The sequence below is a fragment of the Electrona antarctica genome, assembly GCF_951216825.1.
Source record: "Electrona antarctica genome assembly, chromosome: 4".
NCBI lineage: Eukaryota > Metazoa > Chordata > Actinopteri > Myctophiformes > Myctophidae > Electrona > Electrona antarctica.
Genome location: NC_136809.1, coordinates 56480422 through 56495237, shown reverse-complemented (window position 1 = coordinate 56495237; position 14816 = coordinate 56480422). Strand labels below are relative to the sequence as shown.

The following is a 14816-nucleotide window of genomic DNA, read 5'->3' as shown; positions in this document are numbered from 1 at the left end:
GGCAACTGAGCATGTGCAACACCATACCTCTTACACCATGGTGTAAGAGGTGTCCTTTGGGAAACCAGGCCAATAACATTATTTGTAATAATACTCAGCAAGCTACTAATTGTAGACTGTAAGTAATTAAAGCGGGTCATGTTGAAATCAATAACATATCAGTATTCCGAAATTAATCTGAGGGCCGCGTTAAGTGAAGGTAGGGGGCCGCGTGTGGCCCGCGGGCCGCCAGCTGCCCATGTACGGCCTGGAGGTCTAGAAGTTGGGGTCATGTGATCAGTGACATCATGTTGGTGTACTCTGCAGGACAACGAGTATGACATATAGTTCAATGTTGAAAATGAGTGGTATTACCTTTTAACCCATTTTGGGCGGGAACCCCTTTTGGTGTTAGCATTATGCTATGCTTTAGCTATTGAAAAATAGCAGATCTACAAGCTCATAGCGCGCCACCGAGTGGCACGCTACGAGCTTGTAGGTCTGCTATTTTTGAAAAATCGAAGAACGACTGACATAGAAACATAGCTTTTTCATAAAACTGTAAGGATGTAGAAGACATTTTTAGAATCTGATCTCAGGTCAAAATGCCAACATGGCCGCCATGTGAATATATGGTCTATTATGAGTATAAGACATGCCCGGCATAGTGATGCTATGATGGTTCTTGGTTAAACTCTGAGGGCAGTATTATGCGTGTCTTAAGTACCAGGTCTTATTACTTAACTTAAGACCTGGAGGCGTGGTCAATGCTCTTTGGCCACTCAGAATAGCCAAATGGCATTGATCACGCCTCCAGGTCTTAAGTTAAGTCATAAGACCTGGTACTTAAGACACGCAAAATACAGCCCTAAGAGTGTTAAAAATACATTACAAATTGATACAGTAAATGAACACTTTAGGGATTGTTGCACTTCCGGGGCTTAGAGTATAATAGAGAAGTCACCGAGAGGAAACCCTGAGGCGAAAAATACATAGTGGCCGAATTTGGTATTGCAGCTCGAGCCAGCGTTATGCATTGCGCCCGTTTTGGGCCGATAACACGCGATAACGCTATGTTTCATACGTGAACGCTATGTTTTATACGTGAACGATATGTTTCATACGTGAACGCTATGTTTCATACGTGAACGAACGCTATGTTTCATACGTGAACGCTATGTTTCATACGTGAACGCTATGTTTCATACGTGAACGCTATGTTTCATACGTGAACGCTATGTTTCATACGTGAACGCTATGTTTCATACGTGAACGCTATGTTTCATACGTGAACGCTATGTTTCATACGTGAACGCTATGTTTCATACATGGACGCTATGTTTCATACGCGAACGCTATGTTTCATACATGAACGAACGCTATGTTTCATACGTGAACGCTATGTTTCATACGTGAACGCTATGTTTCATACATGAACGCTATGTTTCATACGTGAACGCTATGTTTCATACGTGAGCGCTATGTTTCATACGTGAACGCTATGTTTCATACGTGAACGCTATGTTTCATACGTGAACGCTATGTTTCATACATGAACGAACGCTATGTTTCATACGTGAACGCTATGTTTCATACGTGAATGCTATGTTTCATACGTGAACGCTATGTTTCATACGTGAACGAACGCTATGTTTCATACGTGAGCGCTATGTTTCATACGTGAACACTATGTTTCATACGTGAACGCTATGTTTCATACGTGAACACTATGTTTCATACGTGAACGCTATGTTTCATACATGAACGCTATGTTTCATACTTGAACGCTATGTTTCATACGTGAACTCTATGTTTCATACGTGAACGCTATGTTTCATACGTGAATGCTATGTTTCATACGTGAACGCTATGTTTCATACGTGAACGCTATGTTTCATACGTGAGCGCTATGTTTCATACGTGAACGCTATGTTTCATACGTGAACGTTATGTTTCATACGTGAACACTATGTTTCATACGTGAATGCTATGTTTCATATGTGAACGCTATGTTTCATACGTGAACGTTATGTTTCATACGTGAACACTATGTTTCATACGTGAATGCTATGTTTCATATGTGAACGCTATGTTTCATACGTGAACGAACGCTATGTTTCATACGTGACCGCTATGTTTCATACGTGAACGCTATGTTTCATACGTGAACGCTATGTTTCATACGTGAACGAACCCTATGTTTCATACGTGAACGAACGCTATGTTTCATACGTGAACGAACGCTATGTTTCATACGTGAACGCTATGTTTCATACGTGAACGCTATGTTTCATACAGTTGGGTGCCACCGATATTGTCCCTTATCATTTGATCCATTTAGGCCTGACCTCACAATTTTAAAAAATCCTTCTAAATCCTCCAGTTTTCTGAAATAAATATTTTCACGATTTTTCAAAAATAGCAGACCTACAAGCTCGTAGCGCGCCACTCGGTGGCACGCTATGAGCTTGTAGATCTGCTATTTTTCAATAGCTAAATTATAACATAAGGTGTAAAACACCAAAAGGGGTTCCCGCCCAAAATGGGTTAACTGTCCTTTTGCACAGATCACGCAAACCTCAGCAAAAAGAAAAGGACAATATCGATGGCCTCCAACTGTACGTGAACGCTATGTGTCATACGTGAACGAACGCTATGTTTCATACGTGAACGCTATGTTTCATACGTGAACGCTATGTTTCATACGTGAACGCTATGTTTCATACGTGAACGCTATGTTTCATACGTGAACGCTATGTTTCATACGTGAACGCTATGTTTCATACGTGAACGAACGCTATGTTTCATACGTGAACGCTATGTTTCATATGTGAACGCTATGTTTCATACGTGAACGAACGTTATGTTTCATACGTGAACGCTATGTTTCATATGTGAACGTTATGTTTCATACGTGAACGAACGCTATGTTTCATACGTGAACGCTATGTTTCATATGTGAACGCTATGTTTCATACGTGAACGAACGCTATGTTTCATACGTGAACGCTATGTTTCATACGTGAACGAACGCTATGTTTCATACGTGAACGCTATGTTTCATACATGAACGCTATGTTTCATACGTGAACGATATGTTTCATACGTGAACGCTATGTTTCATACATGAGCGCTATGTTTCATACGTGAACGCTATGTTTCATACGTGAACGCGCGCAATGACAGTCAACGGCCCAGCACGTTCACGTCTGGCCCATAAAGCAATCCCAGAATGCACTGTTTCCAACCCGGAAGAACGCCTCATGCGCTGCAGGGTGAGCAACTCAATGCAAGTGGATGAGAGGAGAAATCCGGTGACGTCTCCATTAATCCATTGAGACCTGGAACGCATCCATGTCACGTTAGCGTTTAACCACATTAACCATTAACCCATTTTGGGGCGGGAACCCCTTTTGGTGTTTTAAACATTGTTATAATTTAGCTATTGAAAAATAGCAGATCTACAAGCTCATAGCGCGCCACCGAGTGGCGCGCTATGAACTTGTAGATCTGCTATTTTTGAAAAATCGTTAAAATGTGCCTCAAATCTTTCCGAAAATTGTCATGATTTAGAAAACTTTTTTTTTTTAATTTCGACGTCAGGCCTGAATGGGTTAATGTATACTCTAAGTTCCGGGGCTGCAGGGGCTCAGGAGGTTGGGAAAACGGAAGGTTTTTCAACCCCGGTTTTGGCCCGCAGAGTTATATATAGTGTCAAAGTGTCCTTGAGCAAAGACACTGCATAACCCTTTGATTGCTCCTGACGAGCAGCTTGGTGCCTCGCGTGGTTTCCTCATGCTGTCGGTGTGTGAATAGGTTAATTTAAAGCACGTTGTAAAGCGCTTTGTGAAGGCGCTATATAACCACCATTTACAACAAGAGACCTGGAAATGTAGAAGTGAACTAAATCAGTGAACTAAATCAGTGAACTAAATCAGTATAGCAAGTTGACTATACTTAAGCCAGTCTATTCTTATAGGGAAAGAGACGTGTGTTAATTAACTTCTTGCACTGCCTACGGAACTGGCCTATCGGCACGCTCCTGCAGCAACGCAGGCGTGCCAATAATGAATGAATGAAGGAATGCCTGAATGAATATGTTTATGTCGAACATTATTTGAAAACAAATACATTAAAACAATGAAAGTGTAAGTATAAAACGTATTAAACTCCTACCCCCCTTTTACCAATGCAACATTCATTGGTAATGTTCAACCCAAGCATCTACTTGTTTCTTAAAGAAAAACATGAAAATAGAACAAATTACAGTAAATGACTTTAAAGCACACCCTCTGGTGTAATATTGCGATTGTACAACAGTTACCCTTAAAAAAACACTAGCTAGCACAGTGTGCTAGCATTATTAAGGGACATTTTGTCGATGAAAAAATGCTAGCCTATAGCCACCCGACCGGCTCTGTGAGACTCGGCAGAGCTGTTTTTCTTTTTTTACGTTTTGATTAGGCGTTCCGTCATGCTCGTTTAAGCACGGCTAGATGGCTATTTCAACCAATCAGATTGCTTCCTTGAAACGACCTGTCGTATAACTGTAATTGGACCGCTCTTAACCGCTCTCACCAAATGTCATTGTGCCGAATCTGCTTTGGAAAGCATCTTAAAGATGTTTGTATTTTTCCAGTTTTTCATGTGTCTATGAGGTGACAGTACTTCATTAGACACACCTGGAGTCGTTTTTATGTGTATTTACTTTGTATTTAGGGTTTCTTCCTGGAGGCTGAACCCTTGACAGTCAAATGGGCCAATGAAATAAACAGTAATATACTGACATCACATTATCAGCCCCTCCCCTAACCCCTCCCCCTTTATCATACAACTACAGCTGTGGGTGCGGCTTCAGTTCAGGTAAATCACCACCCACCAGGAAAACCAGGCATACTTAATGAACTGGTGGGCGTGTCCACATAAAAGCATGATTTTAACCAATACTGTACACTTTTTGGAACAACTTCTTCCTCCTTATATTATAATAATACCTGATGATCACGGTTTAGGGTGGAAATAAATCGTGGCACTCCATCTTTAACCACATCGATAGGATCGGAACCACCCCCTAAAGACTTTGGATTGTTTCTCCAATGCAGGTATTTTTTTTTGTTAGTTGTGGCTTGTTTTGTTTACTCTCCAAATGTTTCCACCCCAGTTTTAGTAATGAAAGCTGGGAGATTGTTTTCGGTCTGGAGTTGAGTGAAGCATTGTGAGACTATAACTCGTGAGTCTAGTGATGGATAAAGGTTGTAAAATAAAGCCGAACAATGACAGATATGCCTCTATATGTGGGGATCAAAGTGCTGTTGTCTTATACAGGCTCACACATGGATACGATGACCCATTTAGGACTGAGACCAGATTCTACAAAAGGCCTTCTAAATCCTGACAGTTTTCTGAACAAAAATATGTTTCTATATCAGTGGTTCTCAAACTATTTCATGTCAAGGACCCAAAGAATGATGTGTAATTGGCCGCCGACCCCCATCTGAAAATATGTTGTGTGTAAACGTTTGCTGTGAAAGAATATATATTCAAAGATTTGCATTTTTTTCAAAAATAGCAGATATTCAACAATGTAGGCATTTAGCATACACTCTTAATCCAGAGCGATTTACAGTAAGGAAGAACAAAGGACATGGTAATACATCAAATCATACGTAAGCTAAGAACCTAACGGTGGAATATCTATATAATGAACTATGCATATATACTATAGAGTGCTGTCTACATAAAATGCTATCAAAGTTACGTAAATTGAGCCTTTGCGTACGCCTGTAAGATCGTCGCGGCTAGGGCAAGTGCTATGGGCTAAGATGGAGTCTGAAGAGGTGGGTTTTCAGACTATACGGCGGAAGATTGGGAGTGAGTCTGCAGTTCTGAATGCAATGGGAAGTTCATTCAATAGTTTAGATTGGGAGCAGGGACGGATTAACCCCCACCAGGGCCCCCGGGCCAGTAATCTTTGCAGGGCCCCCATAGCGCATGTGCGCACGACATTTTCGTGTTTTTATCATCTTTTTAACCTAAATTTAACAAAATCAACAGCCAATGAAGGGCCCCAGGAGCCCTTTTCAGGGCGTCAAACCTAGTACCTCACGGTCCAATTTCCCCGAAGGGCCCCTGAGAGCCAAGGGCCCCTGGGCCACGGCCCCACTGGCCCAATGGCTAATTTGTCCCTGATTGGGAGTGAGTCTGCAGTTCTGACTGCAATGGGAAGTGCATTCCATAATTTAGATTGGGAGTGAGAATAATAATTATTATTATTAAAATAATTAATTAATAATTTACATTTGGGGGATATTTTTCACAATAATAAACAGAACATGTTTTAGACATTCTAATGATCACATATATATATATATATATATATATATATATATATATATTATATATATATATATATATATTACAGGCATTTTACTTACTTTTATCAGGGTTAAAGTCAAAGGTCATAGGTTAAAGATTCCAGAGATTTGGAAGTTGTGTGAATTTCAGCCTCTGTGGGGGGTATTTATGTGCAAATATCATGACCAATGGCATTGCAATGAACATCAATGATGATGTTTAGGTGAAAAAAAGAACAGAAAAAAGTAATAATTAATTAATTAATTAATGAACTAAGTAACTAAAATATAAATTGTTGTATATTCGGTTAAAGTGGTTAAACGCTATAAGGCGACAACAGATGCGTCCTCGGGTCTATAAATGGATTAAGTTAATTTCCCCCATTGTGCCATTTAGCAGAAAGAAGACCGCTAATACGGTCGTAGCTAACAATATGAGCGTGTTTTGTGTCAGGAGGGCGAGCGGCGTGCGCCCCGCCCCCCCAGTGATCCACTTATAGCCTCACCTGGAGCAGCAGCATGGCGCACAATAGAGCATACCCAGAGTAGTATAAAAGAGAGTAATGACACTCCCGTTGACTCTCATTGTAACAATGGAATGCGGAAGTGCTCATTCTATCTCAATGGAATAGTTCCAGCCATAGGAGCAATGTTTGGAACTATCGCCCATAGGCACCTAACCTGACTCCGCCAGATGGGGCAGCAGAGAGTACACTGGGTTCCCCCCTCCTGCTCCCATCTGGGAACTCTCAGGCAGACTTGATGCCCGGCCACAAAACGGCATGGCCAATCAGCAGCAGCTTCTAGCAGCTTCTAGCAGCAGCTTCTAGCTTCTAGCTGCTGCTTTGCGGCGAGATCAAAGCGTGTCACCACTCTCTTACTACATTACTCTGAGCATATACCTAAACATCTATATTGTTAGGATTTGGGAAGAGGAGGAGAGGAGGCTCCAGGCTGGACGGGGAAGCAGATGGCGAAGACAGACAGACAGACAGGCAGACATGAGGCAGAGGGGAGGCCTGGGAGGGTATATAGGCATCGTCAACAACACACAGCGCACCACTGGAGATATATACGAGAAAGCGCTGACGAGCATATTGCTTTGAGAGTCAGCAATACGGCACGGTGCCGCTGTTAGGTTAAGACAGTTTAGCTGAGGTTAGGGCCGTGGTGGGAGAGAGCATGAGACATGAGTGAGGGGGAGTGGGAGTGGGAGGCAGGATAGAAGCAAGGTGTCAGTCTTAAATCATTCTGGGCGGGAACCCCTTTTGGTGTTAGCATTATGTTATGCTTTAGCTATTGAAAAATAGCAGATTGGCCCAGGCGGTGGCGTAACCGTCTGGGCACCCGACTGGTAATCCAGTCGCAGTGTGCCGCGGGTTCGACTCCCGAGCCCGACACGGCCTTTACTGCATGTCTTCCCCCATCTCTCTCCCGTTTCCTGTCAGCCTACTGTCTGTCCCTTCAAAAACCAATAAAAGGCGTAAGCCGCAAAAAAATATCTTAAAAAAAAAAAAATAGCAGATCTACAAGCTCATAGCGCTACGAGCTTGTAGGTCTGCTATTTTTTAAAAATCGAAGAACGACTGACATAGAAACATAGATTTTTCAGAAAACTGTCAGGATGTAGAAGACATTTTTAGAATCTGATCTCAGGTCAGAATGGGTTAAATCATAGTGCAGGGACGCACTGCAAAAAAAAAAAGCCATCTGGTCAAACTAGGCAAAGCACTTCATGCCTCTAAGGCCAAGATAAATCAAAAACACTGACGTGCCCCCAGCGGCCGGCTTGAAGGTTCAGCATTTTTGTGCGCCTTAGAATTTACAGTGGTTTGCGTTATTCGTGTGTCAGTGTTTTTTTTTTTTTTCTATTTTGTGATGTCGTCTAAAAACAGAGGAACTGAGGTTTGGGTTTTTAATGCTTCGGGCCATTAATTAATCCATTTAGACCTGGGGACGGCATGTGTGTCGCCTTAGAGCTCTGAACCACTTTAATTTTTTTTTTAAACGTTAGCTGTTGAAAAATAGCAGATCTACAAGCTCGTATAGTGCGGCACTAGCTTGTAGATGTGCTATTTTAGAAAAATCGTGAAACCCTTTGAATTCTTTCACAGCAAACGTTTTGAACTCAAAATATCTTTGGGAGGGGGCGGGGGTGGGGGGGGGGGGGGGCACTGACATAGAAAGTTTGAGAACCACTGACATAGAAACATATATACGTGTTTAGAGAACTGTCATGCTTTAGAAGACATGTTGTAGAATCTGGTGGTGTCAGGTGTCAATGGCTTAAACACCCCACAACGGGGGAAACACATGCTTCTTTTGCTGTGATGAATTAAGCTTTCGCTGTACTTCCATAAACTTCTCACTTAATCTGTAGTTATAGGCCAAGGAGGGCGGAGAGAGAGAGAGAGAGAGAGAGAGAGAGAGAGAGAGAGAGAGAGAGAGGGGGGGGGGGGGGGGGGAGAGAGAGGGGGGGGGGGGGGGGGGGGGGGGGGGGGGGGGGGGGGGGAGAAATCCATTCCTATGCAGTCACGTTTAATTCCCTTCATCATTTCTCAACTGGAATGAGTGAAATTGCTCCTTAACCATCAGCAACTTTGCTCATTAAGGGCTTGGAGAACATTTAAATATTTCTATTTAAAAAACGCCTCATAGCCAGCAATTCCCAAAAGCCTATTTTACGCTTATCCGGTAAGTGGATTAAACTGAATTAAAAATTAAAAGAAAAACGGAAAGACTTTTTTTGTTAGCACCTTTTTATGTTTTTTGCTGTAATACAGTGCCCATGTTTTTATAATAATATATGAGGCGCGATAGGGTTCGCGGGCTGCGTCGTGTGCACCTTGAAAGGCAACGTTGCATAATTCATTCAGCTTCCACTTCACAGTCACACATGATCAATGGAATTGTTGAAGATGCTAATTAGAACAGTTTGTTGGAGTTCTGCTTGCATGCTCCATCAGCCAAAGCTGCCAGGATAATATTAACTCTTTCTTTTCCCATATACATACGTCATATCCCAGGTCATATCCCAGGTCATATCCCAGGTCCGTATATATATATATACGTAGTACCCATGCGTACTGTATACTCCGTCTATATAATGGTTGAGTCCAACCGCAGCGTTTAACAGATTAATCGCCTAGGACGAAGTTCTTTGTCCTTTCTATTAGTAACGCCCGACGCTCAGGACGAAGTATTGTCCTAAAGACGAAGTTTATTGATACGAGAACAGATCACCTGGCTGTATAGCCCAGGCGCGCCTGCTGGGCTCTCCTCGGTGACGCGCAAGACTGAGACGTCATCAAAAAACTCCCTCCTCTGTTTAGCTGATGAAAACGAAAATCTTAAAACGTTCATAAATCATCCCGTCTTTTTCTGAAAAAAGATCCTGTGTTAGACGGCGCTCCGCGGTCCAGTCGCTAGTCTCGATAGATTTATTCTTGTCTCCCGTTGTTGTCGATCGATTCTAAAGTGCTGTGGCTATTGTTAGCTGCTACACAACATCATGAACTTCCGGCCGGTCCGTCCGGAAAAGGTGTCCGTGTTTATAAATCGACTGGGCGCATGAATGTAATGGATTAAATAGTTCCGGGCAATTAAAGTGTTTTAACATTGGTCCGGTTCCTATGGCAACGCCCCACCGCTCCAGCTATGGGATTGGAAATATAATCACCGTGTAAAGCAACTTGAAAGGAGGATTTTCAAAACCTCCACAAGTCAGATTCCATGAGGATCGCTGTCCACATTTTGGATTTAATTTGTGCCTTTGTATACCGCCACGCTCCCGCCATGTAAAAGCTTCTGACGAAAGGTAAACGGTATGTGTGCTTGTTCCGATGAAGCAGTGTGTGTAGCGAGTGTGTGTGTGTGTGTGTGTGTGTGTGTGTGTGTGTGTGTGGGGGGGGGGGGGTACCGACTGTGCCACCGTGCCTCAAATTCTGAATGAATAATGGGCCTTGATATGAAAATGTTTAAAAACCACTGTTTTTGGACGTACAGTTGGGTGCCACCGATATTGTACCTTATCATTTGACCCATTTATGATCTGACCTCAAAATTTAAAAAACTCCTTCTAAATCCTCCAGTTTTCTGAAATAAATATTTTCACGATTTTTCAAAAATAGCAGACCTACAAGCTCGTAGCGCGCCACTCGGTGGCGCGCTATGAGCTTGTAGATCTGCTATTTTTCAATAGCTAAATTATAACATAATATTTAAAACAACAAAAGGGGTTCCCGCCCCAAAATGGGTTAACTGTCCTTTTGCGCAGATCACGCAAACCTCAGCAAAAAGAAAAGGACAATATCGATGGCCTCCAACTGTATAGCCTATAGCAAAGGTTTCAACCTGACAGAAACAATATTGCTCGGTATTCAAACTCTCAGTGCAGTGTTTATTTGGGATATCGAGAATGTTCCATGAATTCACATTCTCCTGCAGTTTCATCGGTGAGTTCAAAATAATGCAGAGCTTTTTAAGGCTGTTCCACCAGCTGGCCATGAGGGACGCCACTGTATAGTTTTGGCTTGCCTTTTGTTTGAAAGACATTGATGAATTTGTTTCCCCCCCATCGGCGTTTTGATTTGACAGGCTAAGCTTGCAAGTCAGCGTCCTTGTGCACGCACGCACGCACGCACGCACGCACGCACGCACGCACGCACGCACGCACGCACGCACTCACGCACGCACGCACGCACGCACGCACGCACGCACGCACGCACGCACACAACCACTCGCTCACATGCTGTTTGGTGACAGACAGGCCAATCTCCCCTGTAGCATATGCCAAGGTGAAACAGCTAATTGGCGGCGCAGCGTTTTGGACTGGTGTCCCGTCCCCTGCGTGCCGAGATTTGGGGTGACATCTTGCCTTTCTTCTTAAGTGCATCAGCGAGCACCGACTTGACAGAGAGGGGAGACCCTAGCCGCCACTGACGCAGACAGAGCGACTGTGTGACACTGCGTGTGACTGTGTGTATGTGCGTGTGTGTGTGTGTGTGTGTGTATGTGTGTGTGTGTGTGTGTGTGTGTGTGTGTGTGTGTGTGTGTGTGTGTGTGTGTGTGTGTGTGTGTGTGTGTGTGTGTGTGTGTGTGTGTGTGTGTGTGTGTGTGTGTGTGCGTGCGTGCGTGCGTGTGTGTGTGTGTGTGTGTGTGTGTCCTTGACTCCAGACAGTACACAGTGATCTAGTGTACACTCCGTTGCCACCATTTCTTTCTGTCCTTTTCTGTCTGGCATTAAAGCTCCTCAGGGAGAAACATGATTTTCTTTTAAACTAGACACTGTGGTATGTATGTCATTCCTCCATGTTTGTGCCTCTCCTCGCCTGGCCTGGCTGCTCCTCTCCTCTCCTCTCCTCTCCTCTCCTCTCCTCTCCTCTCCTCTCCTCTCCTCTCCTCTCCTCTCCTCTCCTCTCCTCTCCTCTCGTTTCTCCATACATCTGGCCACATTTTTTTGGGCCGAACAAATATTAGAAAGAAGAAAAAAACGGCAGGTTACAACACTTTTGTTGTTGTTTTTCTTCTTTGTAATTATTTGTTTGGTCCCAAAATATTGTGTTTGTTGTCATGAGTTGTCATGACTCGAGTTGGGTTTGTCCGTAACCGTCTTTAAATAAATACTTTTTGAAATGTCTATGGGAAAAATGCATTGGGAATCATTTCCTGGGCCTGGCGTCGTCATGAAAGGGGGCGGGACTGCGACGCTCTATAGTCTCATTCTCCTGGCTGCTATTTTCTGGTTCACCCTTTTAGCCAGTGGTGTCAATAAGCTCGTAGAACGCAGTACCAAGCCGTGCGGTGCCAAAAACAGTGCGACGTGCACGCGCAGGTATATACGGAATGGAACGGTGCAGGCGCGTGCACGCTATATAGAACACGTCCCCGTGGATTCAAGAGAAGACGACGACGCAGCTAACCTCGGTGTCACGAGACCGTCAAGTACCGTGGCCAAATCAAAGCGCTACTACTTTGCATAACAACAAGGTTTAACTAATACCTGAACGCACGTTCTCATACACGGTAAGCAGCACAGCGGTATGGCTTCTGTGGTGTTCTGCACGCAACAAGAATGCCTCCTCCTCCATCAAATAACAGATTCGTCCAGAGCAAAAAAAAACGTTTTAGTTTCACGACTGCAGGCCAGCACAGTAAGGACGTTTGTCTGATCATTTTTTGTCTATACGTTTGTGTTTGTGTGTCTAAAACTCTCATACACTATAAACTATAAACACTATCTAGGCGCCTATTTAGGCGCGTGCGTGCGATTGCACGTGTGTGCGTGTGCGTGACGTCATTAAAATGCCGTGGTACAGAAGAAAAAATGCCCTTGGCATTCCATCATACAGGTTCAGTTGGTAACATGTGTACTCCTGCTGATGTTCATGCATGCCCTCCTCCTTCCATGACCCTAACCCTAACCCTGCACCCTCTCCTCTCTCCTGTCCGCACTGATGCCTCGCGTTGCGGAGCAGGTGGAGGTGGCCATCGAGGCCCTGAGCACCAACCCCCCTCTCCTCTCCGCACTGATGCCTCGCGTTGCGGAGCAGGTGGAGGTGGCCATCGAGGCCCTGAGCACCAACCAACCCCCCTCAACCTCTCCTCTCTCCTGTCCACAGTGATGCCCCGCTTTGCGGAGCAGGTGGAGGTGGCCATCGAGGCGCTGAGCACCAACCCCCCGCAGGCCTTTGAGGAGAACGAGTTCATCGACGCGTCCCGCCTGGTGTACGACGGAGTGCGCGACATCAGGAAGGCCGTCCTCATGATCAGGGTACGTATACGTCGAAGGGTTTGCGCTTCAAAAGGGGGCAGTGGGTGGAAAGTAGGGCATTAAGCAACTAGTCGACTAGTAAATCCACTAGTCGACCTTGTTGGTACTAGTTGACTAGTTGAGAAAGAAAAAATAAATAAAGATATTTTTTCCCGATTATGTAGGCCTCAAGATCAGGTAGATTATAGTTATAGTCTTAGTTTTAGTCATCGTAGCTGAGTTTGTTTTCATTCAGTTTTCCTCAGTGACAAAACGTGGTCGACGAAAATTTTGTAGTCATTGAAGGTGCGTTCAGATTTGGATGGTTGGCGTGATTACATACAAAGTCAACGCAGAGACGAGAAGTTGCGCGAGCGCCGCAAACGGGTGCGGCGCAACCTGGCGCAGCAACAAACGGGACGAACCGAGGCGAATATTTAACCCATTTAGGCCTGATTTGTGCCACATTTTTACGATTTTTCTAAAATAGCAGACCTACAAGCTCGTAGCGCGCCACTCGGTGGCGCGCTATGAGCTTGTAGATCTGCTATTTTTCAATAGCTAAAGTATAACATAATGCTTAGTTAAAACACCAAAAGGGGTTCCAGAATGGGTTAAATTCAAGTCTGAACGCACCTTTAGTCGACAGAATCAACACAGGAGAGGATGGTTTCTCGGCTACTGTATCAAATCAAATCAACCTTTATTCATAATAGCACATTTCACACAACCACAATTGACCAAAGTGATTCACAGTAGAAAAGTAAACATGGTAAAATCACATCAAGCCAATAAAGAAAAGAGGAAAAAAAAGCAAAACATAGCATAAGCAAGAGGGGTGCATGTGTTTGGTCCGAACCTAACCGTAACGGCAAGCACGGGAGCAGAGGCTAGTCCGAGGTGCGGACACATGTCGAAACCAATGCTCCGTCGGACCATAGTATGCCTCCCAAGCAAGAGACATATATACAACAAGAATACCTATACCATTACAATCAGATAACATTAACTCATTGACTACATAACCCACGTAACCCGCATTATAGTACATGTTCTTCCCCTGCTTACGCTAAACCCACTATTTATTTTAATTCGCCCTTTTTTAACAATTAAAAATAAATAGCGGTGGGCCATGGCTCAATGGTCCAGGCACCTTGGCTGGTAATCCAGTCTGGCAGTGTGCCGCGGGTTCGACTCCCGATCCCGACGGCCTTTACTGCATGTCTTCCCCCCCATCTCTCTCCCCATTTCCTGTCAGCCTACTGTCTGTCCCTCCATAAAAAATATAAAATAAAGGCGAAAGCCACAAAAAAACATTTAAAAAATAAAAATAATAATAAATAACGGATTTGTCGCGGACCTGGTGACGAGGCCGCCGCCTTATGATGATGACGAAACCCGGAAATCGAGCCGTGCACTGGGCTGCAAGGGCTTCTGGGAAAATGAGTTCAATGCAAGTGAGCGGTAGTTTGCACTGAGCTGCATGAGAACCTCACTGCTTGTTGTTGTTCCGCATCGCGACGGTGGATTATTTTTTTTCGGTTCGACAAAAAGCTTTATGGGACTATTTTCAGTGGGATTTTCATGGATCAAAAGGCGCAAATACTTTGGCGATATATGCTCCAAGGGTAATGAAACAATCCCGGCGGCTTCGGTATGTCATTTATTAATATAAAGCCCTCAAATTAAAGGCCAGAGAAAAAAAGGTGAGTTTTAAAAATCCTCTTTTTCTA

The 14816-nt window shown here is 43.9% G+C and overlaps 1 protein-coding gene across 1 annotated transcript in view; it reads left to right on the top strand.

The window, feature by feature from the left end:
• Positions 1 to 14816, top strand: part of ctnna2 (catenin (cadherin-associated protein), alpha 2) — a 782371-nt gene that overhangs the window by 700354 nt on the left and 67201 nt on the right. Inside the window, 1 exon segment of the mRNA XM_079499975.1 lies at positions 12953 to 13104. Within this exon segment, the coding sequence (XP_079356101.1) occupies positions 12953 to 13104 (152 nt within the window).